Genomic DNA, 26952 nt, shown 5'->3' with positions numbered 1-26952 from the left:
TAAAAACAATCAGACCGGGAATGGAGAACTTTAAGAAACACAAATCTACCATTTCAAGAGGATCAGATATTCAAAGCAGATGACTTTTGGCGTCATATTGCCAAAATAAAAAAAATGAGATGCAACTCAGCAGTTTCCCCTCCTAGCCCAATTTACACAAAAGTTATTAACATTACCTCATAGTAGCGCAAATGTTGAACGACGTTTTTCTTTAATAAACTTGATGAAAACTAACATCAGAAACGGACCTCAGTCTACTGAAACCCTCACAGGGTTACATTTTACAAAAAGTGATCTGAAAAGTAATCCTGGGCCAACGCAAGATCATATTAAACTTTTTAATAAAAACATGTACAAATTTAATTTACCAGAAAATAATAATGAATATATTTTTTTTTATTTCCATTTCAAAAAAATAACACTCTTTTTATTCAGTTTTACCAACCCTACCCTCTTCATTTCACTCATAAAAAAAAGTACGTAGATCTACGAACTTTTCCTATACAATTTTTGCTAAATCTACGTAATTGTTTAATCTGACCTACGTAATTTTCAAAATCCGAGTTGGCAACACTGCTTGTGTGGGACATTTTCATTTTCGTGTTATTCTGATATACTTAATTTTTTCTTTAATTTATTCAGTATTATTCGTGCTTATACGTTATTAATTCGAAAAAAATTAAATGTGATTAATGAATAAGTGCCAAATTAATGTTGTGGTTTATTCGGTATTATGAATCAGTTTGATCACAATATAAACAAAGATAATATGATCGATTCTGATCTGATTGACGTGGAATCCTTAGATTTTTCAGATGAACAGACTTGGTAGGTTGTTTACTTTTTTAAGCATATATTTTCTATATACGTCGTTAGAACATCCGACAAATCCAAGTCCACTTTACGGACTAGACTGACAGGATTCTTGAACCACCACCTGTTTATATGTACATAATTGTTTTTTTTTGTCTACAAATATTTACTCATCTTTATACACCTGCTAATCATCTTAAGTCTTGATAATATTTTATTTGGATTTTCACACGACTTGAATACTTTTAATATTAAAAAAAATTAGACCTTTAAAACATCTTGATTTTGTTTAAGATTAGTGGTTATTATGGAAAAGTATTGCTTGTTTTTTTCTAATAAGACAAAGTCTAATTCAACAGCCAATACCCAGACCATATAATTAGCTATATTAAAATCATGTTTTTCATTTATGTTACTTGTTTAGGTTGTATAGAGCATCTGGTGACTCAGGAGAAAAGTTTGATTTATTTGAATACAAATTAAACTTTGACTGGCCTTTAAATGAAGATGATGATTATATCAAAGCAAAAGAAGACTTACTGGCTGCTTTGGATAATGTACTCAAAAGTAAGTCACTAAAATGTGAATTTATTGGACTAAAATCAATTGGCAAATAAAAATCTTACAATAATTTACTTGTAGGATTAGTAGTATTAGTAATTTTTATAATAATTATATGATATAACGAAGTCTGTACAAATATTTTTTTTGTGCTTATGATAATGTGAATCATTTTCATGCTCAGTTGCTGGGCTGCAATATAGACAAAATTTAAAATAAATATGTAATATGATACAAAAAGTAAACAATGTATTGTCATATTGTGCAAGTAACATGATAGGAGATACACACTAGCAGAAACAATAACTTGATCCTATGCAGTTACTAAGCTCATATTTCAGTCAAGAATACTATAATTAAGACACCAGACTACACATATTAAATTAATTTACCTTCATCATAATAAATATTATAGGTTCATAAAGCTATTGTTAATCTAATCACTTTATTGATGTTGGTTATGGTCCATAAATTTTCAACAAAGAATGAGTCATCTCAATTATTCATTACTTTAAAATATGTGTATTTATTCATGTGGAGTTAATAGTTACCTGAAATATAGGTTCTAGACAATCACTGTCTATTTATTAGAAGAAAGTATTTTGAATGAAAGTCTTACTTTTCTGGTACCATCAACATTACAATTCTTGAAGATATTATTATTATTATTTGTTTTAAATACAATATAGCTATAGTGTAGTTTTTATTAGATGAAGGATTCTTTTGGTTCAGTAGATAAAATCTCTATGTACTAAATGGTAGGTCTGTAGGTCTTTGAAATCCTAATAAGTACACTAAATAGAAAGGAAGAGATAAGCTATAAATATTTTTTTATAATGCAATGTTCAATTAACAATGATAACCTATTATAATTTTAATTTATCTATATAATATTATCAAATATGTTCTTTTTTCTTATCAAATATCAGTGCATTATTTCATTACAAGCCGATATCTGATGTCTGCATTTTTATGGAGGCTATATATTGTTATATAGGTAATATGATGGAAACTTCCTTTTTTTATCAATTATTGGAAAAAAGACCTTATATATTAATACACCAATGTTTCAACTAGTAGTATCAAGGCATCATTTCATCATTCAATTGTGATGCACTTACAGGTGTATTGTGGAGCCAAAATTAAATATTTAAAAAATCTATTTTATATTTGTTATATTTTTTTTTAACTTTTACTGATTATGATACTTTCTACTATGATAAATACGTAGTTGTAACTGCTTTTCTTAAAGTGATTTAGGTGAGCTTAGATATTAAATACGTACTTTCATTTCCTATTAAAGTAATTACGATAAATCGATGATTTCAGACATAATCTCAAAAATATACGCACGCATGCGTAGTATGAATACTTAACGTAAATTAATACGTAGTTAAATCATTGTTAAATGTAATTTTCGTCATTATATTGATTGAAGGTAAAAATATAGGAAGCTAACGAGGAAGTAACTGGTTATACAAGTATTTTCTCAAGATACGGTTCCTACATGACTTATTCTTGTTTTCATCCGGTTACAATACTATTGTTCCTTGTTGTGTATATAGATTTTACATATGAAGATTGTCATATGCATTTATCGTCTTTGAATTTTGGCTGGGACCAAATCGCTTCATGGTTGAATCATGAATGATTTTCATCTTCATGTGAAAATAATCCTATAATAATAAGAAGGAAAAACACGAATGAAGTAAATTACACGACATGACACTGAATATTTTGAATGCATGCAAGAAAGAGTAGGTGAATCAGCTGTGTATTCCCAATACAAATATTTATTGTTGCTTCGGAAATCGTAAGGCGTGAAATGCATATCATGCGTTCATTTGAGCCTCAGTAATTTTAATAAGAGATGAACTTGCTAAACAATTTTAAAGATATAAGTAAAGAACACGTAAATTATTATTTTGTAAAATTTCACAATAAAAATAATGCGGTTAATTTCAGCTGTAGATGTCTTAATTACAGCAGGTCATGATGTCTTAATTACGTACTAACGGTACGTGAAAAAATTGAATTTCATATTTCTTTATAAAAATCAGTACAATAACTGTAGTTATTATTTCGTACAAAGCTCAAATATTTCGAACGTGGGAATCATATTAAGTGAAAATACTTGTACTTTCTACACTACATTATTTTAATTGCACATTATTTTTCTAAGAGAATAGGCATGGACTTTCGTTTCATTAACTGTTATAAATATCTATCTTCCTTTATACTGAACTATTCTTATACATATAAATACGTCTTTATATGTACTTTGTTATTTAATTTTATAGTATAGTGATTTTATTGCTAAGATACTTAACAAATAAATTTATTTATTAAAGCTTAAATGGATATTAAATAGATCTATAATCGTCATAGTCGTAGAATAGTGACGGATCTGACAAAAAGTAAACTTTACAGGGCAGCCATTTCGAAATAATATAATCATGTTAATTTTTGTCAAAACTATTTTAATTCATATTCTATTATGACACATTGGCATACAAGCAAATAAAAGGTTTTGTTTTTAAAACAAAATAAAAATAATAACATTAAATTACACAGTTTTCTAGAAAAATCATATGTTTATTCTTCTATCTAATCCGTAAATTTACCGACTTATTTAATTTGAAATTTAAAAACACATGGATTTTTTTAATGTAGCCGTAATATTTAGTCAATGTAGTATCCAAATATGATAAAAAGTGGTTTTTGGATTTATTTCAAATCCGACATTGTTCTACGATCGTGACGTATTGTACGAGTAAAATAAAAGATCGCTGTAGATAGCACTTATAACATCGGAAACATAACTGTCGATTTTGACCGCGTTAATCGCAGGTCGCTCTATAAATGATGTCATCCGAGTATGGATTGCCCACGCTTCGATCAGCATACTATGAGTATTGAATAGCCGTTTCACTTTCTAGAATGCGTTTTCATGAGGTTTATGGTCGCGTGCGGACATTGCATACTATCGTTGTCCTAATTACGTACCAATTTCTTAGTTACCATTTCAATATGACATGATGTGACAGTTGCGTTAATGTAATATACGATAACTTAAAAAAATCTCAAAAATAATAATAATAAAACTTTTTTTTTTATCACAACACAACACGAGTGAAAAATGAAATAAATGCAGATAAAGGATGTAAAAATCGGGTATAACAGTTTGTTCCAGACAATCCATACGTAAAAAATAACTTAAAAAATTAAATACAATACAGAACTTAAAACATCACTAAAACACAATAAAAAGGGTAAAAATAATGAAGTTTTATTGGTAATATGTAAATTGCATTACCAATATTTTTTAACTCTCCTAAACTCCTAATGGAGCATTGAACCTTTTTTTGCGTCAGTGTCAACTATCCTTGATCAAAAGGATAATCAGCTTTCTGTTTTATTATTCCGAAATTTTAATTACTTTAAAATCGAACCCAGATTTAGTAGCTATACCTTATTAAGGTCTCCACGATATAATCCGTGCAACCATTATCCGCCTTCTTAGGCATATATTTACGGCGATTTTTATGACGATATTACGATGACGAGGCACATAATTATTTACCTCAAAGTGATCAATTAAATAAACGCAGAGCTCTACAGGATCCCTTAGTTTTTTTAAGTTAGAGTACATTTGGATATTTAACAAGTATGTAACAAAGTCTACATAATAATTGGCATAAACATTGCGGACGTGTTGTCTGTCAAATGGTGTTCCATTTAAGGAGTTCCGATTCTGAGTTGATGCATTTTGTTCTACATTCAGTATGGAGTGGATATAACCACTTCTTGTTTAGGTGCTATGGCATTAGCAAATAGGTTCTATGTAGGGACAGGATTATTGGCCCTTAAATGCTCAATCACACCTTTTTACACTGTTTTTTCTTTTGTATGATTTTCATCACACAAAACCTATTTTATTAAAGTGTTATCGTATAGAATATAATTGGGGGCTTTGTCAAGATGTCTTAACAGTAGTCGAAAACTAAATAGATAGAATAATGATGTGGTAATAAATAAATAAATTTGTATGATAAAATGTCAGATCGTATCGACAAATTTTCATACAAACTTAGTTTTCGTATTTCTACATACACTACTGTTAGGGGATCGTGACTAAGCCCCTTGGTTAACAATTGGAACTTTTTCGAATATGTTTATCTAATTGAGAATTAAAACTAAATGTAGGCTACCTATACCTATACCACTAAGCCACTTGTTTCTTTATTTGAAATAGTGTATTATCAAGAAGTTGTGCTAATTAATGTAGAAATTATCTTGTAGAGATATTTATTATTGAAGTTTTAATACAATATATTCGCACTTCAGTGAGACGTTAACTTTAAAGTAAAGTAGGATCGGTAATCCAGTTATGGTGAATGAAGTTCAGTAATAAAAACTACTTTACGGTTTTAATGAAGATCATATCAATTCCAGTTCCCTTGCTTAATCCATTACATATGTATGTAATGTTATTTATTCAAACTAAATTAATTAAAACTTCGTTGCTTTAAAAGGACAAGAAAGGATTATCCCTAACCAGCGATCTCATTCAACCCTAGTATGGGCCCATAAATGTCATGAGAATATTTTCGGAGTAATTGTCGCCTAGGCCCGGCAGGAGACGCCAAGACCAGACTTAGTTAGAGAAAATAACTTCATTTACTTAGAAATGAAGTTATTTTCTCAGCCACAAATCTGCCTGATAGGCGATTAGGAATCTAATGTAGAAAAATATACCCTTAGTATTATTATATATGAAATAAATATAAATACTACATATGTGGAAAGTGCGTAGTTGGTAAAAATAGAATCAAAATATAGAATTATACAATAAATCACTCTTATAACACAGTTTTTACTTAGTGACGCGTGTTTCTCTCTCATATATTTTCTTCGTAGAGGAAACAAACTCTACTCAGTAAGAGTTTAATTTAAAAGTTTTGGTACGATTTTCTGAATTACAGGTCGTCAAAGAATGTTAGTTGTAATTAAATAATTAAAAAATATAGATATTTTTTTTCGGCCATGTCCAAAACCTGTTTAAGAAGTTTTGTTTTTATTGATAGGAATTTCGTATAAAATATAAGAAATATCTTTTTATTACTGTTTGAGAATGAACTGTATAGATTGGTTTAATGAGTGCGTTCACCTTCTATGCAGTTATCTTCCGTCGCAATCACATAGATAATTAGTCGTCACTTCCAATAACCTTGATAGACGTCTACGTGAGAGACATAAAAAAATACATAGAGTATATCATTTGGCGCCAACTGGATTGCACAGAATAGCAAGTAAAGCTTGATTCAATTTGCTACAATATGGTCTACACTGGGCGCACCACCACTATGTGTAACCAGCTGTCCACTGAGGTATTTCCGGTATTTAGGGTCCTTCAAGAAAAGAGCGTACCAATATATAAAAGGCCGGCAACGCGTCTTTTACTTAAAAATCTTAAAATGAAATCAAGTAAACCTATTCGAACATAACATTTATTAGGCAACATTTATTGCTATTTAGTGTTTTTTTTTTAATTATTTCTGTATATTTACAAGAAAACAAACTATGTCATTCTATGCTTGTGCGCGAGTTTTCTATATTTCAATCATATTTTAAAAATATATAATCATACTTTTTTTCGGAAGTCGAAGAGGATATTAAAATGTAGGCCCTTAAGTTTAAAATATAAGCTCATTTTTAATATTTCAATGTATTATGCGATTCCAAGAACTACTTAGTAAAATCTTATTCCTTTCAGATCAAGCTGCAGCACCGGACAAGCATAAATTCGATTCACGGACGTTCGTAAGACCAAAACGTCGACCACAAAGACCTAGCATACAGAGTATAGTCGAAGTTAATCCAGCTATGTCGCCCCACCAGTCGCTCAACCAGTCGGCCAACAAGTATCTCACATACAACAAGTATAACAACCCGTTGGGCCCAATCAGCCCCATGTTGCGGCTGAAGACGTTCAATGTTGATGTTAATACGGAGAATAGTAATGTTATCAAAGAGTTTGCGGTGAAAAGGCGTGGTATGGCTCTGGATGATGATCCACAGGTAAGGTTACAACACTAGATATGCTGTATATATGCATTAAACATATATTTTACATAGCAAGGTATTTCGCGAACTAATTTACATTGAACATGCCATATCACTTCTACTGATTTGCCTTACACTTATTAAGAACTAAGTCCTCTTTCGGATTCAGTTGGTTATCCGAACCTTTTTTATCCCCACATTAGCCTTTCTAAAATTCTTATGCCCATATATAATTTATAATATTAAAAAAGAAACGTTTTAGGATGAAATTACTAGGATTTTTTAAATTCAAATTCCAAATAATTGTAATAAATTTTCCTTAGATTTATGTTTTAAGAGCTGTCAAACCATTTTTTCTTGGCATTTTACGACACAATATTCGTGTGTAGATATAAAAATACGCTCGGTTATCCAAAATATCAGTCTTTATAAATTTAAGTTTTTCCAATCAAAGCGTTTGCTACTGAAATAGCTATCACTTAATTTATTCTAATAGTTATAAAAGAAACGAACACAGCTTTTATACGTAAAATAGACCGAGTAAGCAAAGAAAAACAATTCTATTTATATAACCTTTGATCAGATTATGTATATTTAGATTTCCATTTCGTAACAACGGTTTAAAACTTAACGCTCAATTAGTTCGTCTATAGGTTACCGTCACAGTTGTGATTCTTTTAATAGATTGTTCTTTGGGAGTGGCCTAATTGTCATTGTAGCTGATGTCTTCTGCTGCTCCGTTAGATTCATCTCTCATAAGAACCCGTCTATTGACTGGGAGCTTCGGAGCTGGAAGCTTCCGGGGAGCTTTTTCTCTTGCATAGTGTTTAAGGCAGCGTTCAAGTATTACGTCACGCAATTTTTGGAGATTATTGACCCCCATCATGGGTTAATTAGTTTCAAGTTGTCGCATATTATTTGTATACTAGCTGACCCGGCAAACGTTGTTTTGCTATGTATATTATTTCTAGGAAACAATTTTTTAAGTCCAATAAAAATAACTATCTACTATACTACAAAATAGGGGTTGATCGTATAGGGGTGAAAATTTAGGGTTATATGTATTTTTTAATGCCACATATTACGAAAATAAAAATTATCTTAAAAGTAGAAATAAATATTTTGGGGTGGACACTGGACACCCCTTATACTAACACTATAGGGTTTGAAAGATAGATAGTAGCTGATTCTCAGACATACTCAGAAAATTCATAAGAATCGGTCAAGCCGTTTCGGAGGAGTACATTGTGACACGAGAATTTTATATATGTATATAATGGTTAGAATTATGGTTAATCAAAATAGCTGAGTTAATAACTATTATAAATCTAATATGTATCAACTTATACGGATTTTTACAATTATTCCTTGTTAATTCAATCCTATCTAAAAGCGGTGAGGATATATAGGATCAGAACAATTTCGAGCTGTAACCAGAAATAAAAAGCGCGGGTACTGTCAAATCGACCACATCGCAGCAGCACTCTGGGTAGCTTTTGAATTCCACCGGGGTTTCAGCAGATAGCTGAAAGCTTGGCCTTTAAGGCGGCCATTCACGGGCGATCCATATGGCTTTCACGCCACGGGCTCAATACTCGACGTCGCGCCGAGCCAAATTCATGCCATTCACGAACACGCTAGCGGGCCGTTCCATTTGATCATTTTGAGTGTAGGCGTCGATAGCCCGGACGTGTTCATAATGAACTTCGATTCAGAAGATGAGTTTTATTTATCTACCATAGGGATTTGTCTAGTTTTAAAAAAAGAAAGTGGTGTAAGGATTGGTTGCTAAAAAGATCGCAACTCACTCACATAAATTTAATGAAGGAGTTGACTTTTTTTCTAAACTTATAAATAAATTTAATAACAAAGTCACGGTTTGAACTCATTGCGAAAACGATTTATATTAACAATGCGCCACGTGCTTCTCGTCCAACGGCTAAACGCAAACTAAAATCAAAATTGGTGTCTTTGGCTCTCGAGTAACACCATTCACGAACGAGCAAACCGTGGTTTTCCGCATTTACAAGCGCGCCAATTGACTCGGCGCGATGTATTTTCGCGCAGTTGGAATTCCATCGTGCCGAACCAATCCATTTGGACCGACAGTGTTTTCACATTCATGGACGAATTTAGGATCGACAGCGTGTCAAATGGATCGATGGATCGCCCGTGAATGGCCGCCTTTAGTTTAGTTTAGGATTGGCAAAAGACGGGGAACTTACTCCTTTTTCCACCATCACTGATTTCTCTTACACAATAATATTATAGATAGTAGCCCGAAGTGCAGCCATATCGCTCATAGGCAATCTCCTTAATATCCGGAAGTAACTTTGGACGTTTTAGACGCTCCGTAAGAGCGGTAATGATAATAGTCCGGTCAAATTAGACATAAAAATAGTGCTCAAATAACAAAAATTCCCGGAGAGCCAAAAATTTGTGGAGAGCTGGTGTTTATCATTTCAAATAAAGTTTTAAAAATCCCTATCGATCCTGTGTGCTACAAAAGTTATTCGAGGGCAAAGGTCAAAATTTGAGTATTTTGGATTTCTCGAAAACGGTAAGTTTTATCAAAAAACGTTTCAAACCAAAGTTGTAGATCTTAAAATTCTCTAAAAAAATGATAGTCACGATTTTTTTCCTAAGAGTTACGATACCTGAGATATCGCTCTCCACCAATTTTTGGTTCTCCGGGAATTTTTGTTATTTCAAATGTCTATATTGACCGGACTATAAGTCTACAACCTTGAACGTAAAGGCGGTATGACGCAATACATAATTTTTATAGTAAATAATGTCAATTTGTATTTGAAGGCTAAACGTTGCGCAAATCTGCAAGTGATAACTGGTTGGATCTATTAATGTATATGGGACAGTGTACTAGCCGTAAATAGCTAGCTACTAATTGGATTAGTTTTAGATAATTATGTCTGTCATTTGTTCGGTATGGACGTAGTTTGAACGTAGACGACAAATGCGATACGTTTCCAAAAATGTGTCATAAACACTTTTGTTTTGTACTGTTATTTCATTTATTCTAGTTTTAACTGAATATACTGAGCGTCTTTGTAGCTACTTTTTTTTTTCAAACTACAGTACTAGTACAATTTGGGCACGGCTCCCCGGCTGTTCACCAAAGGGCTTTCTTTCTATGTGCACATTTAACATTCGCTCGAACGGTGAAGGAAAACATCGTGAGGAAACCGGCTAGACATAGACCCAAAAAGTCGACGGCGTGTGTCAGGCACAGGAGGCTGATCACATGCCTATAAGATTGACAAATGATCATGAAACAGATACAGAAATCAGACCCAGACCTAAATAGGTTGTATCGCCACTGATTTTATTTTTTATTTTGGCTTACATAAAATACATACATAAAAGTAATATTGTTATGTCCCTGCAAATAACTATGTCTGCAAAGATTTGTAGTTGTATATTATTTTTAAACTAGAGTGCATGCACTCTCATCGTGACATACATTTCGAATGGACACTCTAAAATGTTTTATATTTTATAAGGTGGATAAAGTGACGATGTTCTTGCTACGTTTAATCTCAGAAATACAGAATACTACGGATGTTTCTTACTCGAATCATAACGGAAAGCGGTGGAAAATATTATGGTTTATAATGGTATTCCAGAAAAGACGATCCCGGATGATTACGTCTTAATAATAGTCTGGATTAAATGAAAGATCATTTTATTATTACCAAGACTGCGATACGCTTTTGATACGGTGCAACACCAATACAAAAAGCAATCTCTTAACGTGAATTTACTGTGAATGAACAGTTTTTTACGAAGGTGATTTCATTCTAGAAAACACGATTTGTGTTGCATATAATATTAATGTTATGTCATACAATAGTCTAGTCGTGCCAAGAGTCAATGTTTTGTGTGACGTTGCTTTATAAAATTGTCTTATGACTGTTTACGTTGTCAGGGATTAATCATGCATTACGTGTTGCTAATGATGTCTCTAATGCAGTATTATAAATAAATTTAAAAATAAAATAAATATCGAAATTACAACCTCCTACTTGGCCTTTTGGCTTGCCTCCTGATATAAAAAAATATAACGGTAATTGTTAATTGATATAAAGAAAGAATACATTGCGCTTTATGAGAAGTTTGTGCTCTGTTTAATAGCCTGGACCTTGACCCATCTACAGCTACCGATCCTAATCCCCCCAGGCTGGAAATAATTCGTTAGTGCGATATTCAGGATGTCAAAGAAATACATAGTATTTTTTTCAAAGACAATATTGTAGAATAAACAAGTTATTTTTAATTCTTGTTTCTCGTGAAAAAGAAGCGGAAGCGAATGGAGAAAGAAAGCTATTCATTATTGAAAAAGCAGCTAGGGTATAGGATATATAGGATAACAAGAAAAAACTGCATCTAAAATCTAAGCTGTATTTTATTTTATTTATTTAATTTTTGTAATTTTTGGAAATTAATCGGGCTTTTATTAGTATTATTATAATAGCTTAATGACAACTGAAACATTATAATAAAAGATCTCGTAAAATAACGGGGTTCCGCTACGTTTATCCACACTCCCCTATAGAGATCTTCCAGATAAAAAACATAGGAAAGATAAAAAGCCTCTAAAGAACTACCAAAACGAAATTTACAAAGACTTAATTCATTACAACTATTGCTAAACTTATTCAGTCTGTCGTGACTAGTTCACTTTCGATTTCGATGAATTTTATTATCACTTGTTTACGCTCGAGATATATATGTTTAAGACAGCTTTAGTCCATTGAAAAGTTACATTTGGGGTTGCGTTTTTTAGAGGACGCAATTTTATTTATGGAACATGTAGGGGGGGTCAATACAAGCTTAACTCCAAGTTTGTGGGGTTGGCGTGCTTGTCCCCCGGCCGCCATCTTGGATAAAGGGGTCCAAAAACCATGTTTTTGGCTATATCTCCTGAACTATCCATCGTACATAAAACTTGCAAAGACACATTTTGTAGCAAATCGCTGTGTCTACGATTATGTCCATGTAACTTTTTATCATAAATCCAAAATTCAAAAAGTTATAAATAAAAAAGTGATAGCTAGCTACCATTCTAATAACTGATTGATAATATAATTATGTCGAAGATTACCATATCAGCAAGTTGTCTGTGGAATAGGCCTACTAGGAATACCAATAAGTAAAATTGTAGGAATAAAAAAAAAAAAATATATATATTTGGAAAATTTGTTTAAAATAAACGAGAGATCTTAAAAGTAAGGTAAAACTGCTGTTTTGATCGGCTTGTCATGAGCATTGACGCACCTAGTCAACTTTAGAAATAGAAAATATTTTCACTTTTTTTACTTATAACTTTTTAAATTTTGGATTTATGATAAAAAGTTACATAAACATAATTGTAGGCACAGCGATTTGCTACAAAATGTGTCTTTACAAGTTAAATGTAGGATGGATAGTTTAGGAGATATAGCCAAAAACGTGGTTTTTGGACCCCTTTTTCCAAGATGGCGGCCGTGGGACAAGGGTGGCGACCCCACAAACTTGGTGTTAGCTTTACACTGACCCCCCCTACACATCAAAAAAATAAAATTGCGTCCTCTAAAAAACGCAAGGTTAGGCCTAAAAAATGTAACATTTCAATGGACTACTTTGGGAGTACCGATTCCGTAATGGGTCTGATTATTATTTACTGTTATGTAGTCCATCGTATTTACACGTTATCGTACTGTGGTTAAGGAAAAAATCTAACACCTAATAATGTTAAAAAGAAGCAATTGGCACTACAACCTTTTTAATTAGTGTGGACCTCAGATTTCTGTATCTGTTTCATGATCATTTGTCAATCCAATAGGCAAGTAGGTGATCAGCCTAGTGACACGCCGCGCCGTTGACTTTTTTGGGTCTTAGGCAACCCGGTTCCTCAAGATGTTTTCCTTCACCGGTCGAGCGAATTTAAATTGCGCACATGTCCATTGGTGCACAGCCGGGGATCGAACCTACGACCTTAGGTATGAGAGACGCATGCTGAAGCCGCTAGGCTCACTGTATATGTTAAACTAATAATATTTTTTATTGTTCTTGCATTCGAAGGAATCTAAGGTAACCTACGTTTTGATGTAAATAAAAATATTTAACATTTTTTTTGCAATCTTTAATTATAATAAGTTTATTAATAAATTAATTTTAGTAAAGATAGCTACATAGTGAAATCAGGCAATTGTTCAATGTTTTTTTAATTTCCAGTTAGAAGATGGGGACACGTCAGAGGACCGGACATCGGATCATACACGGTTCAAGCCAATAAACATCGACTACTCACAACCGGCGAATAATATACACAATACATTTAATAAGTACGTACTTTTATTGCATATTGGATTTATAGAAAGTAAATTATTCTTATATTTATTTTAACACTGTGGTAATAAAATGGGACAGAAGGGGACATTTTTTTTAGATATTGTACTATATTGAAGGTAAAGCTTTCTTTTACTTCGCGTATAAATGATAGAATGAATTTTGGAAATTAAAACGCATAATCACATTTCGATTTTGACTTTTCGCGCAACATGTTTCTGCATTTGTTTCACTTATTATTTTATTTAGAGTTTCTAAGCCAATAAAGAATACGAGTCGTTTGTTTATTGCCTCTAAAAGGGTCTAAGCCAAATGCCTTACCAAGAGTTATAGTTCTAATTCTCGACTGGGGGTAAGATTCGGAAACGAGACTTAGTGCTAATGTGTACGGCAAAACTTGCGATACTTGATAGCGTATCTTAATGCATTTGAAGACAAAATAAGAGAACGTGTTGATTGCTTGACATGACTTGGCAGTCACGCGAAAGTGAATTGTATTGATTGATGATGTAATCTAAATGGTGGAAGCTAGCAATCGCTAAGTAAAATCTATTTCGTTGTGGTGTTTTTTTTTTTTATGTAATAGGAGGCATACGGGCAGGAGGCTCACCTGATGATACTGCCGCCCATGGCACACATTGCCAGAAGGCTCGCAAGTGCGTTGCCGGCAAATGCCGTGTTTAATACTAAAACAATTTTTTTTTTTTTTAGTATTAAAGCAAGATTTCTTTTAATACAGAAATAAAACGGTTATTACAACATGTTTCAGTTAGACGGTATTAATTCGTGATATGACGTTTCATTAAAATTTTCCTTATATATTTCGTAATCCTACAGCTAACATAAATTATATATAAAAATTAAATAACAAAAAAAACAATTATACTAAAGATATAGCCAAATATGGATTACATCAGATATATAAAATTCTCGTGTCACAATGTTCGTTCCCATACTCCTCCGAAACGGCTCGACCGATGCTTATGAATTTTTTTATGCATATTTAGTAAATCTCAGAATAGGACAACATTTATTTTTTATCCCCCTAAATGTTAAGGGTGGTCCCACTCCTAAATTTTTGTTTGATGTTTTGATGACACGCTGTTTTATATTTAATTAAGTTTAGGAATCCTTACATTGAATACACATTTTCAGGGGTTTGAATATGTTTGCGGATAGAAATAGTCTCAATATGTACCAGAGTGGAGAGTCACTCATGCGCATGTCACCACCGAGTCTTGTCTCATCACTTGTTATGGAAAATTCGGGCAATTTCAACCATGACTCGCTCGAAGGAAAGAAATCGTTGCCGCATAGGGATTCAGGTATATATTATACGTGATAATTTAGTTACACAGAAAAACGGTACCAACTTAGTCAACTGTTTTTCAGTTTACATATTTTTATTTAAGAGTTATGATAATCCTCGCAACTTTGCTCTTTATTCTAATTTTATTATAATTTGATTATTGTGCGATCGTAAATATTGGTTCTTTTCCATTCCAGGTCCACCCACCATAGGTCGCGAGAGTCTGAATCCGATGATGACCAGCATGACTTTGAGTATTCTTGACGATAAAGACATGAACACCAGTTTTCTTTCCCAAACAACACATCCCGATAACGATAGTCTTCTAGATTCTCTTCCGCCTAGCTTAGTTAATTCTGTCAACTCTTCCTACATTGTATCAAATACTTCGAGAAAGGCTGACACTCCAGATACAAATATTTTCAGTTCAGCCACTTTCACACGTTTAGAACAATCAGAGAAACTTCTAGCCGCTCGACCAAGATGTCAACTATTCAATACATTCAAACGGGACTCGATAAAAACTTCCGAAAGCTACACCAAAGCGAGGGAAGAGGCATGTCAAATCGATACCGCGAAAGTATTAAACGAAAATAGTGATAATTCAAAAGAGTCGCCGAAAAGAAATGGCGAGATGAGTGAGACAATAACGCTGCACTTCTCCAATAAATTCAGAGATACAGATGCGGAAAAAGAAAATGTCAATACGACATTCGAAAAGGACGATGCGTTTTTCAATGAAGTAGAGGTACAGAGACTTGAAGGGAAGACCAGTTTGAACGTTACGATGGAGAAGCAAGAACTAAACGAGATTATTCAGGCTCGGCAGAAGTTGTCTTTGGCTAGAAAGGCGCTTCCAGAAGCTGATAAATCTCCAAGCGACACATCTCCCATCAAAACGATACAACTACCTAATCAAACTATAACAGTACCACGACAATCTATGGAAAACGCTGCAGAATTATTAACTAGAAGAAGAGTCATGAAGCAAGAGGAGTCGTTGAGAGAGCCACCGAAGAGGAATGCCACATTCAAGAAACCGTCTCCTAAAACCAATCAAATCGATTCAACTGTGGTGTACGTGAAATCAAATGAAACACACATAATTGATATTAATTCAGCTACTATGAATCTGATTGACAGCGCCGAAAGGACTCTAAACCCCGATGTAAGTCTTAATGTGTACTAAAGTGCTATTATTTAAAAGTCAAAAATCATTTATTCATGTAGGTAACACAATGTACACTTATGAACGTCAAAAAAGAAATATACATTAAATGATTTTAATTTTACATTTAATGCCAGTTCTCAAATCAAGGGTGTAGAACGGAAGAGAAGAACTGGCAATAAACTCTCCGCCACTCTTTTTAATCGCCAAGTTTTTTGTTTTACACAACGTTTGTAAGGTGCTGCAACCATTACACCATGTTCCACATGACATCTTAAGTAATAAATAATAATAATATGAATTTAAAACAAAGATTTGTCCTCTATCAGCAGGAGGCATGGTGAAATAGGAGCACACACATTCTCGTGGGAACAACACGCAAATACGTAGTCGATTTTACCCCTGTGTATTTAAATATATATTAACTGTATACTAAGATCCTCGGTTTAATTACTAGGAAGGACTTTTGAATTTTGAGTCGGACTAATTTGAAAGACATACATACATAAATGTAAAGTAAACAGGGTGTTACACTATCACAAATCTTTAATTGATATGATTACAAAATTTAGCTTTTGTAAGTGTATTGCAGATTCTGCATAATAATTTACTAGTACATATAAAAAGAACTTGACTAGATTCGAATATGGCCCTTCTTGGCCAAACCAATTAGATGCTTGATTTTGTGTCTTGAAAATAAACAATAATTATTTGATAAATTTTTATATGTAATATATTTTTTTAGGATTGGGGACTGGAAGACCGCGCAATGGTAGGGTCAACTGAAAGTGCTGAAACCGATACGGGGACATTTAGTTCCAGCAGTCCACCGGATCATGCTGACCCTAGTGAGTCACCTCATATATTTTTTATAAATAAATAAATATTCGATGGAGCTGCAGGGGTTGAATAGGCATCTCCTGGATAGGCTTGCCCTTCAATAGGAAGCATCTCACTTAACATCTGGTAGGATAGTTGCCAAACGTCTGTATAAAAAAGTTATAAAAATTTATTTCTAATTAATTTTATTTAAATTAAACTGACAGCTGACACATCTTGTATATGCTATAGAGGTCATACGTTAACGTCAAACGTTTAAGTTACAGATGAAAAATACGCTTATTATAGACGACATTTAGACAACATTTATTACTAACAAAAACACACATAATAACCTTTTGTAAAACGTTACGATGCGGGGCGGGGATTAAATTACGCGTTATTGTAAATATTTCTTTCGACTTATACCACATAATAGTAACTAAAGAGTCACTAGGTGGTTACTTTACTTGGGTACAGTACTGTACTTGGGTACTGAAAAACGTTACGGCGAGTTACATGGGGGGGGGGGGTCAATAATCTCCAAAAATTTACATAATACTTGAACGCTTCCTTAGTTGTAGCATGCAGAAATTTAATAAATATATCTTTCACAGATTTGCACGTCGCTTCAACACCTCTAGTACTAAAGAAAGGGACGAAGAATGAGCTTTTGAACTTGCATCATACGATTTCGCCCATTTATGACATCACAGATCAGTCATACACGGTCATCAAAGTCCCAGATGGAAATGGTAAAGTCTAATCCAAAAACGTATAAACTCAAGTCAATTTTATCGTTTTTTTAGGTAATATAGAAAACATTTTTGTATCTGTTTCGTGATTTTTTTAAAATAGGCGAGTAGTTTATCAGACTTCTGTGCAGGACATTTTTCATTGGGACAGTGTTGTTAGTTGGTTTGGTGATTCGCTTGAAGATCCTACGCTCAAACAACACTAAAAAAAACCGGAACCCCTCCACTAACACTTGAACTTTATGATATGGTATTAAACTTTAAATTGACTTTTAAGTATTATTACGAATATTTTGTATGGGAATATAGAAAAGTGTTGTTTTTAGTCTTTTTCACTCAATTTTTTTTAATTTTTCTCTCCGTAAGAACCATCCTCGTATTTCAAGGAATATTATAAAAAAAGAATTGGCGTTGTTGGGTTATGCGCTTACCAACACATTTTGCGATTCATTTTTATATTTCAATATAGATAGAACATATTATGTAAATCGTGAAATAATATTTCTTGACTTTAATTAAATGTTAAAATTGTAGGTATGGAGAGAACCTTCGATCTGAATACAACAGTGATAAATAGTGGGACGGTGGTTAGAAGGGCAGCGCCTAAGCGTGATATTTTGACCGGAAAATCCACGCCAGAGAAGAAAATAACGGGCCCAGTACAACAGAAACCAAATACTATACCTTCTAGTGCTGGTAAGAGAATTTATATATTTTATACCATCGATACAACCAACTCCGTATGGCCTGTCATGAATCATTCTTTCAAATCGGAATCAGAGCGTACCAATTCTGAAAAGGCCGGCAACGCACTAGCTATCCCTCTGGCATTGAATGTCTATGGGCGGCGGGTATCACAACATCAGATGAGCCCCCAGCCCGTTTTCCCTCTGTTCTAAAAACACATCTAGATATTGGGGAGAATAGTAATAAATTCCGTGCAGTAGTTTTTTTTATCGTCTACAGTCATAGAGATGCGATGGAGGACTTTGTACGGAAGAATCGTTTAGGCAATGTTCGTAAGACATATTTTCGTTCCATTTTTCTTCGTCTTACCATGCAATTACGTTAACCACACAAGTCTTTTCATTATTCCGGTTAATAACTATGAACCATGAACGTCTTTTTGTTTTTCCAGTAAAAAGCCTATGATAACGAGTAACGTGGCATTCTATTGGTAAAAGAATTTTCAAAATATGTTCATTAGATCCAGAGATACAGAAACACATTCATCACAATCACATCATTTTATATAATGTTTCGACATTTCGAGACGAGCAGTCGTGGTCGTCTAATAATAATAAAAATAGTTAAACATAAACAATAATAAAAATAAATCTATTATTTCAGATTAAATACATTATGTTTCTACCGTCTCATTCTTTTTAGATATCTGTGTGCTCTTTGGCAAAGACCTCCTCCAAATCCCGCAATTCTTGTCGGCGCTCTGCTGTTTCCTAAATCTGCCAATCCATCTTCTAAATTCTCTTCCTCTTTTGCGTTTATTGTACCTTGAGTTTAGTAATTTTTTGCTCCAGTTTTCTGTTCCTCTTGCCATGTGCCCCGCCCATTTCCACGTAAGATATTAAGTCGTATTCAGTAAAAAAAGAAAGCCACTTTTACCGAAATTAAAAGAAAGAAGAAACAGGAGAAAACATAATGCATTGTGAATCTTAGAGTAATTAAAAGCTGTTTATTATTATAAAGTTTTGTCGTTGTGAAACTTGGATAGATTTGTCCACACGAAAACGAATAAAAAAGTATGCCCTTGCCATATGTAGCATGTTTTTTTTTGACAATTCACACCAATTGACCTAATCCCATGCTAAGCTGGTGAAGCTTGTGTTATGGGTACTAGGCAACGGATATACATACATATTATAGATAGACATATAAATACATATTTAAACACCCAAGACCTAAGCACAACACCAAATGCTCATCGCATCGATGTTTGTCTCAGCCGGGGATCGAACCCGGGACCCATGGATTCGCAGTCAGGGGTACTATCCACTAGACCAATGAGCCGTCAAGTCTTACACTTATTCTTAAATATAAAAACCAATAACTGGTGATGACTGATGCCCGTTATATCTAGTTCTATCAAAGAAAGTGAATTACTGAACAAATTGGTGAATAAGAAAGGTTTTTATAAATTTCAGGAGTCGTAAGAACAATGCCTCCTCCCACCTGTGTACCAACAAAAATGGCTTTGCCGACGTCTAAGTTGCGTCAATACAGCTCACATAGAGAACTCAATCGGATACCAGGTATTTTATTTCATATCAAAAATGAATTTCATGTTACCTCGCTCTTGTCTTGATTCAATACATTAAAAAAAACTTATTCGTTAATTCAAATAAGTTTGAAATGGAAATTTTAGCACAAATTCGATATTGCTCTATCAAAAAATGCATATTTCGCATAAATACAGTACCCGGCCATTTATAAGTCGCATCATGCTTTAGAAAGAGATACTCGGTTAGCTAGCTCGGCTTTATAGCCGTCTCTGTCACCCTTGTCAATCCGGTCGTTTAGTCGCTGACTATCTAGTCAGTCGTAGTTCAACGTCGTTATTGTTTCGTTACGTGTGACAGAGATGACGCTCTACAAAGCCGAAGCTATCCGAGTATCTCTTTCTAAAGCACGATGTGACTTATAAAATATAAATGGCCTGGTACTGTACAGGTGTGGAGTTAAATTGTTCCTATCACTTTTTGTTTTGCATTTCTCTGCTAGATAAAGCTAAACGAAGAGATCGTTTGCGATAAATATTTTAATATCGTAGTGTTACTATATGTAACATTATTTATTAAAAAAAATATGCAAACGTACGTACCAAGCTAATTTTCGTCCACAGGTTTTTTAGTTTGTAAAATGTTGTAAACTAACTTGATTATATATGTTGATATATGTTAAATAAAAAGTCCTTTTTCAAATGTCGCTATGTTTTCCTTCGCTATTATTCTACCCTGGCTACCCTTCTCTCTTTCTTCTACTCTCTGTTTGTAAATAAAAATAGATATATGTTATGAGTATATAATTTAACTATTTATAGCTGGCAGAACGATTCCTGGTATACCGGGCCGTACGATGGTGAGGCGTAATGTGTACGCGTCAAATCCCGCCCTTAGCCCCACGGCGCCTGCGCAGCCTATTACGCAATTGCCGCAAAGGAGACAGTCGGTCGTTATACCGCCACCTCAGGTATTTTAAACATTATTACGCTGAGATGTTAATTAAGTTAAAATTAATGGATTTTTTTTTATGAAGTACCGTTACGACTTTTAGACATAAAAAAACTTATGTGCTGGCACAGAAGGTCTTGTCTATAAGAAAAAAAAGAGCGTGCCTACAAAGTACACATGGCAGAAACATGAAACTTCTTTGGCTAATTTTTAAGTCTTGTTCATATATTTATACAAATCTAAAACATTAGATTTCCGAGACTTAGAGGGAGGGAAAAAGGAAGATATTTTAGTAGTTTAATGAATTTAATTGTCATTAAAATATTAAAAGTGTCGAAAATTAATACAAATAATAAATTTAAGTTTTTAAATTTATTTCTTCGATAATAAAGACACGTGGCATATATTGAACTACCCAGAGCTTGAGTGGCGTAGACTATATTTTTTTAAATTTCAGCACGAGGAAAATGTCGATATGCACGTGGAAAAGCTATCGAAGCCTGCGTTTACAGCGCCACCGGCACTCGTGCGGCAGGGAACGGAAACTTTGCGGAGAGAAAGGCCGCAAAGCCAATTGGCTCAACCAAAAGATGTAAGTTTCATGATAGTTTAATGATATTTAGTATGATGTTTTTTGAACTTTTTATATGATAGGAAGACGAATAAATTTTTTATTTATTATTTTATATATTAGTTAAAGAAAATAATATTTTCCCCACTTTTAACGACATGAGACTGAGAACTTGTTCGTTCGTGAATAAAGTGTTTTTTTTTTATTAAATTATAATTGTGTTTTAATATTTTCTCTTTTAAATGTGTGAATTTATATTTAAATTTGAGAGAAATAGATACTACTGGTGGTGGAGTGTTCGTGTTTGGGTTGTGTTATTGTATCCACAGTTAAAGTATTGTGATAATTCCAGCATGCTTTTTCATATGTTTGATAACTGACTGAACGTATAGAATAGATAAAGGGACTGTATTATCGGTGTAACTTCACTTTCAAAAAATCATGAAGTATTATTGTTAGGGCACTCCTGCCTAAATTATCCCTATCTATTCCGTAAGTTTGCCTATTAAAATTTAAGGAAAATAGTGAGTTAAGTTATGATAACTTAGATAGTATTCCTTGCAGTTAGCAATTCAGAATGCCAAATGTGCATAACAAAATAGCTTGCTCATACTAATAACCGCCTCTGAGGGTAGGATTCAGAGAGAGACTTCTAAGTTCAACTCCGGTACGTCAAAAAGGTATTCAATTTTGACATACAGGAGTCATAGAGCTCATTTCTGAATTCTCAGTTATCTGAAGAACCATGAATCTTAAAATAAGACTTTAAAACAAAGGAGCGTTCAAGTATTACGTAACGCAATTTTTGGAGATTATTGATCCGCCCCCCATGTAACTCGCCGTTACGTTATTGAGTACCCAAGTACAGTACTGTACCCAAGTATAGTAAAACGTTTCGTGACCACCTAGTGACTCTTTAGTTACTATTATGTGGTGTAAGTCGAAAAAAATATTAACAATAACGCGTAATTGAATCCCCGCCCCGCATCGTAACGTTTTACAAAAGACCACCCCCCTCCCAAAATACATTTCGTAATACTTCAACGCTCCCAAAGTATAGATTGACCTTTAAAAAATATTAAATATCATATTCCGTAATGTTCGTGGTAAGGCTACTGCAAGAAATACAATTATATGTTATGTGTTTGTAATATGTTAACATCGTTAGCTGCGATTGTCGGCCACGCCCATCGCGACTGGTGTGCCCGTCTCCATGCGGAATCATTACGCCCCCGTGAGTCACTAACATACTCATTACTAAAACACTAACTTAGCGTTTCGTGTGTCTCGAACGTTGGAGGTTCAATCTGATATGTAAAACTTTTTTACCAGATGTGATACGTTTTGGACATCTCGAATCAAAAGTGAGAGCTGTTAATATAAAATAATCGAAAAAACAGTATGATTGTCTCACGTTGATACACGTTCTAGAAGAACGAACGCACTTTCTGCTACACGCTACTAATATTCTAAAAAGAAGATTCCAGAAAATATTTGCAAATTAACTGGCTTCGTCTCTTACCTAGTATATTACTCAGGGTCGATTCGACCAAACGTCAATTTATACACGAGTAACTGTACCAAGAATAATCTATTCCATGATTTTAATCTCGAGTAAATCCATAGTCGTTTGTCCACGTAATCGATAGTATAATTGTGCTAGGAATAACAATACGCGAATAGCAAGAGAATGGTGAACGAAAATAAAACTCGGCAAATAAATGTTGTTCTACAACGGGACAGTGTAAGAGCATACATCATGTCAACTCGATTTTGCCGTATTATAGTGTGAAAAAGTAGCTTTTAACAGGTGTCAAACGACAACAAAAAGTTTTTATTTCTTGTTTGTTTGAGGCTTTCGTCTAAAAAGGAACTTCTGTTGAGCCCAGTTGAATTTCATTCTAATATTATAGAAAATAAAAAATCTAAAAACAAATAAATAAATAATAAATTGTTTAAACGTTTCATTATACAATGCTAGACTATTAATTTAGTGCGTTGCGTTGACTTGAAATTAAAACACAGAATACATATTTGTGAAATGACAGAAATCAGCTGATTGGACTGACTGACGCCATTAAATTATTCTAGGAATAGCTGTTATTCCGTGCGAAACGGCGGTATAGTAGCAATTCCCGAATAAGCCCACTATTCTTAGAATTTGTAGTTGGTAAAACGTAAAATTGATTTACTCTCGATTAACTGACGATTTATTCTAAGATTAAGATTTACTCTTGTTTGGTCGAATCGACCCTCAATTCATATGACTGTTTGCTTTTATTTAAATGCTAAATCGATATCAGCTTTTATTTAGTTGGTTTTGGTTCATATATGTTATATATCATAACTATTTGTATTGCTATCTTTGAGCAGTGTTTAGTAGCTTGCGATTAAAACTTGCTCTTACAAAGCCAACATCGTGAGGAAATTGGCGAATTGTACCCAGAAATCGACAGGCTGATCACGTGTTTGTCTTAAACAAATTGTGGTTATGTAATCTGAGGCCAAGACTCTCATAGGATTGCTATTATTCATGTTTATTATTACAAGGCGTGTAAAACTTAAATACATAATTAATATATTCAAAGTAATAACATTTTTCCATAGCGATAGCGACTCCAGAATCCAGATCATTTCACTCGTAATGCTTGTGATAATAGAACTTTCTCGAAATGCTTGCTAATAGTTCTAGGTGCATATTAATGCTTTGGCGGTGGAGGCGATGGGTTTTTTTTTTAATTTATATGTTTTAAAACGAAATTATCTAAAAATCACAGCCACCATGTTCGCGGCCATCTTCTATAGCGTGTGCGTCGCAACTGCGTGTTTCAAGGCCGACTTCTGTGCCTTCACGTCAAGTGCCAGGTAAGCTTCTCATGGATTTCGTAAGATCTACGTCTCTTTATTGCAACAAGTTGTAGATTTTATAGTGCATATAAAAATATTTACTTTGTAGAGAAAACGTTTCAAACATGTCAAATTTCATAATTTAATTATATTTGACATTAGCACACTAACAATGGCTAAACTATGACAATACCCATTTATTTTTCAAATAAATTTTTTAGAAACTTTTCGAAATCATTTCTTAATTTCAATTACTCCTTAAAAAAACTTTATTTATGCCTATTACATTAGCATTCACACTTCCAGTGCCAGCTCAGATGGAGCCGCAGCGGCCTCAAACGGGACTCGAATCCCGTGCATCCGCATTACCGAGACCTTCACGTCTTCCTGCGCCTAGGCGTATGCTAAGGTGAAATTCTATATTTTTTTGTTTTGGTTATTCTAGAATGTTGTATGCCCATGATAATACAAGCTTTCGATTAGTTTAATGTTATAAGTATAAGATATACTATTTTTAATAAGGGAACGTTCAAGTATTATGTCACGCAATTTTTGGAGATTATTGACCCCCCCCCCCATGTAACGCGCCGTAACGTTTTTCTGTACCCAATAGTAAAACGTTTCGTGACCACCCAGTGACTCTTTATACCTAAAAGTTACCATTATGTGGTGTAAAGCACCGCAAAGTCGAAAATAATATTAACAATAACGCGTGATTCAATCTCGTTGAATCGTCTAACGTTTTACAAAAGGATAACCCCACACAAAAAAAATTGTTACCTAATACTTGAACGCTCCCTAAGCAGAACAAGTAAAAACAATATAATTATTGTATTCAAGCCTTGTTGAATGAGATTTATGCAAAATTTTGTGTGTTGCAAAATATACCTTAAGATACGAAGTCTAAATATTTATTTGTTACAACATATGTCAAACAGATACTTAATAACATAATGTAACAACCATCTATATTATTTTCATTTAACAATCCTGCTTACAGTGGTCGCAGTTTATACCTACCCACATTACTATTAAATTTATATCTACCTGAGATACTTTGTACTATTTTCACATACATATAAATACAATTATTTATGTTTATGCTGTTTTCAGACCGCCATCAGTATATTCAGTTGCGCCGACGGCCGACGTGGACCAATATTGACCTCATGTGCCAAGATAGGGTTGTACCCTTTACAAATTAATGTACCCATTGACATAGATAATAGTCTCAGCTGTCAGAAGCATGTAATTTATAAATGTTTGAAATGTAACTTTTTTTTCTTCAGAACTATAAGCGGAATAAAAGAGCCTTGTTTTCTTTCTTCTAATAAATACAGATAAAGTAACATAGTGTAAACGCGTGGATTGAAAAATTCTCGTTGTAAATTTATTCAAGAAAGCCATTTTAGCAAAATGATCAAAAAAAAAATACCTGCCCCATTCCATTAGAGATTAACGGGACCACAAAAATATTTAAAATGTTTAATATTTAGGCATAAGATTTGACAAGTTAATTTGTTAGACATGTCTATGAGCTGAGCCTTTTCTCTATGTCATAACGACTGAACACGATTGTGTCTTTTCTAAATATTTTTTTAATTTTTATATATATATTTTTAGTAAAGGCGACGTTTCGTCATAGATAGGAGGCGATTCGATTTTTGAATTTGTGAAATTTTTTATTTTAGGCAATCATAGATTATAGATCTGTCAAATTGACGTTGACGTTTTGGATCATTTTGAGATTTGTTTGTAAAAAATAAGGTAACTTAAATGAATTATATTAACTTTCGATATTCAAATACAATTACCGACCGTTGTAAGCATGGTTATGTATTAAATTAATAAAAAAAAAATCACCCAACATTTGTCAAGACGTATTGACATTACATCAGAAACTAATTACCAGCACATAGTTCCTTGTATTATTTTCTTTAAAAGATTAAACATACAAAATTTTCAAGAAAATTTTGCTATGTACGAAATCAAAGGTATGAAAATCACTTTTCAGTAAATGAAAAGCTTATTGACATTTCGACCTTAAGGGCCGTTCAAGTATGACGTAAGCAGATTTACTACAAATTATCCCCTTCCCTTCGTTAGCAAAAGTAATCAAAGCTCTCAAAAATAATAGTACAAAAATCAATGTGGGTAATATGTGTAAAAAAGTAAATAATTACTGTTGACGTAATCACCAAATAAGAAAATCAAAGGGCCCCCCCCCCCCCCCTCCCACCATTAGTGCTGACGTAATACGTGAACGGCCCCTTAAATTTAATTTGCTCTCTTTATAAAATTAACTCCACCTATAACACGATTTGGTACAAACTTAACTTTAAGACATTTTGGTAATTGCGAATTAAAATTATGTTTAAACTTATTTATTTCAATTAAGACAATCGCATTTTTAATGTGTAGGGACGTGTAATTAATTCGCTTTAGATATAAAATTTATTATATACAAGTATTTACTAACGTTTTGTAAAATATGAAAAGCAATTAAA

The 26952-nt window shown here is 33.4% G+C and overlaps 1 protein-coding gene across 4 annotated transcripts; it reads left to right on the top strand.

The window, feature by feature from the left end:
- The first annotated feature begins 582 nt into the window (after nucleotides 1–582).
- On the top strand, nucleotides 583–26589 carry LOC125051628. Of its 4 annotated transcripts, XM_047652083.1 has the most exons (17): nucleotides 583–828; nucleotides 1238–1380; nucleotides 7151–7455; nucleotides 13522–13530; nucleotides 13675–13784; nucleotides 14944–15113; nucleotides 15295–16265; nucleotides 17011–17113; nucleotides 17702–17839; nucleotides 18374–18535; nucleotides 20002–20109; nucleotides 20898–21046; nucleotides 21485–21619; nucleotides 22767–22832; nucleotides 24376–24463; nucleotides 24752–24854; nucleotides 25559–26589. In XM_047652083.1, exons 1-17 carry the CDS (start codon nucleotides 734–736, stop codon nucleotides 25608–25610), a joined length of 2907 nt encoding a protein of 968 aa, XP_047508039.1. In that variant the 5' UTR covers nucleotides 583–733; the 3' UTR covers nucleotides 25611–26589. The 4 variants fall into 4 exon arrangements, with proteins under 4 accessions (XP_047508039.1, XP_047508040.1, XP_047508041.1 ...); XM_047652084.1 differs by lacking the exon at nucleotides 13522–13530; XM_047652085.1 differs by lacking the exon at nucleotides 22767–22832.
- Nucleotides 26590–26952: the final 363 nt, after the last annotated feature.

Source organism: Pieris napi, chromosome 8 (assembly GCF_905475465.1).
Source record: "Pieris napi chromosome 8, ilPieNapi1.2, whole genome shotgun sequence".
Lineage (NCBI taxonomy): Eukaryota > Metazoa > Arthropoda > Insecta > Lepidoptera > Pieridae > Pieris > Pieris napi.
This window is presented reverse-complemented; position numbering and strand designations above follow the sequence as displayed.

Excerpts from the sequence above, each read along its gene's own strand:
- LOC125051628 (XM_047652083.1), top strand. The coding sequence starts at position 734 with ATGAATCAGTTTGATCACAATATAAACAAAGATAATATGATCGATTCT. Across the intron at positions 829-1,237 it reads TTTTCAGATGAACAGACTTG|GTTGTATAGAGCATCTGGTG; the intron begins GTAGGTTGTTTA and ends TTACTTGTTTAG. Across the intron at positions 13,785-14,943 it reads ATACACAATACATTTAATAA|GGGTTTGAATATGTTTGCGG; the intron begins GTACGTACTTTT and ends ACACATTTTCAG.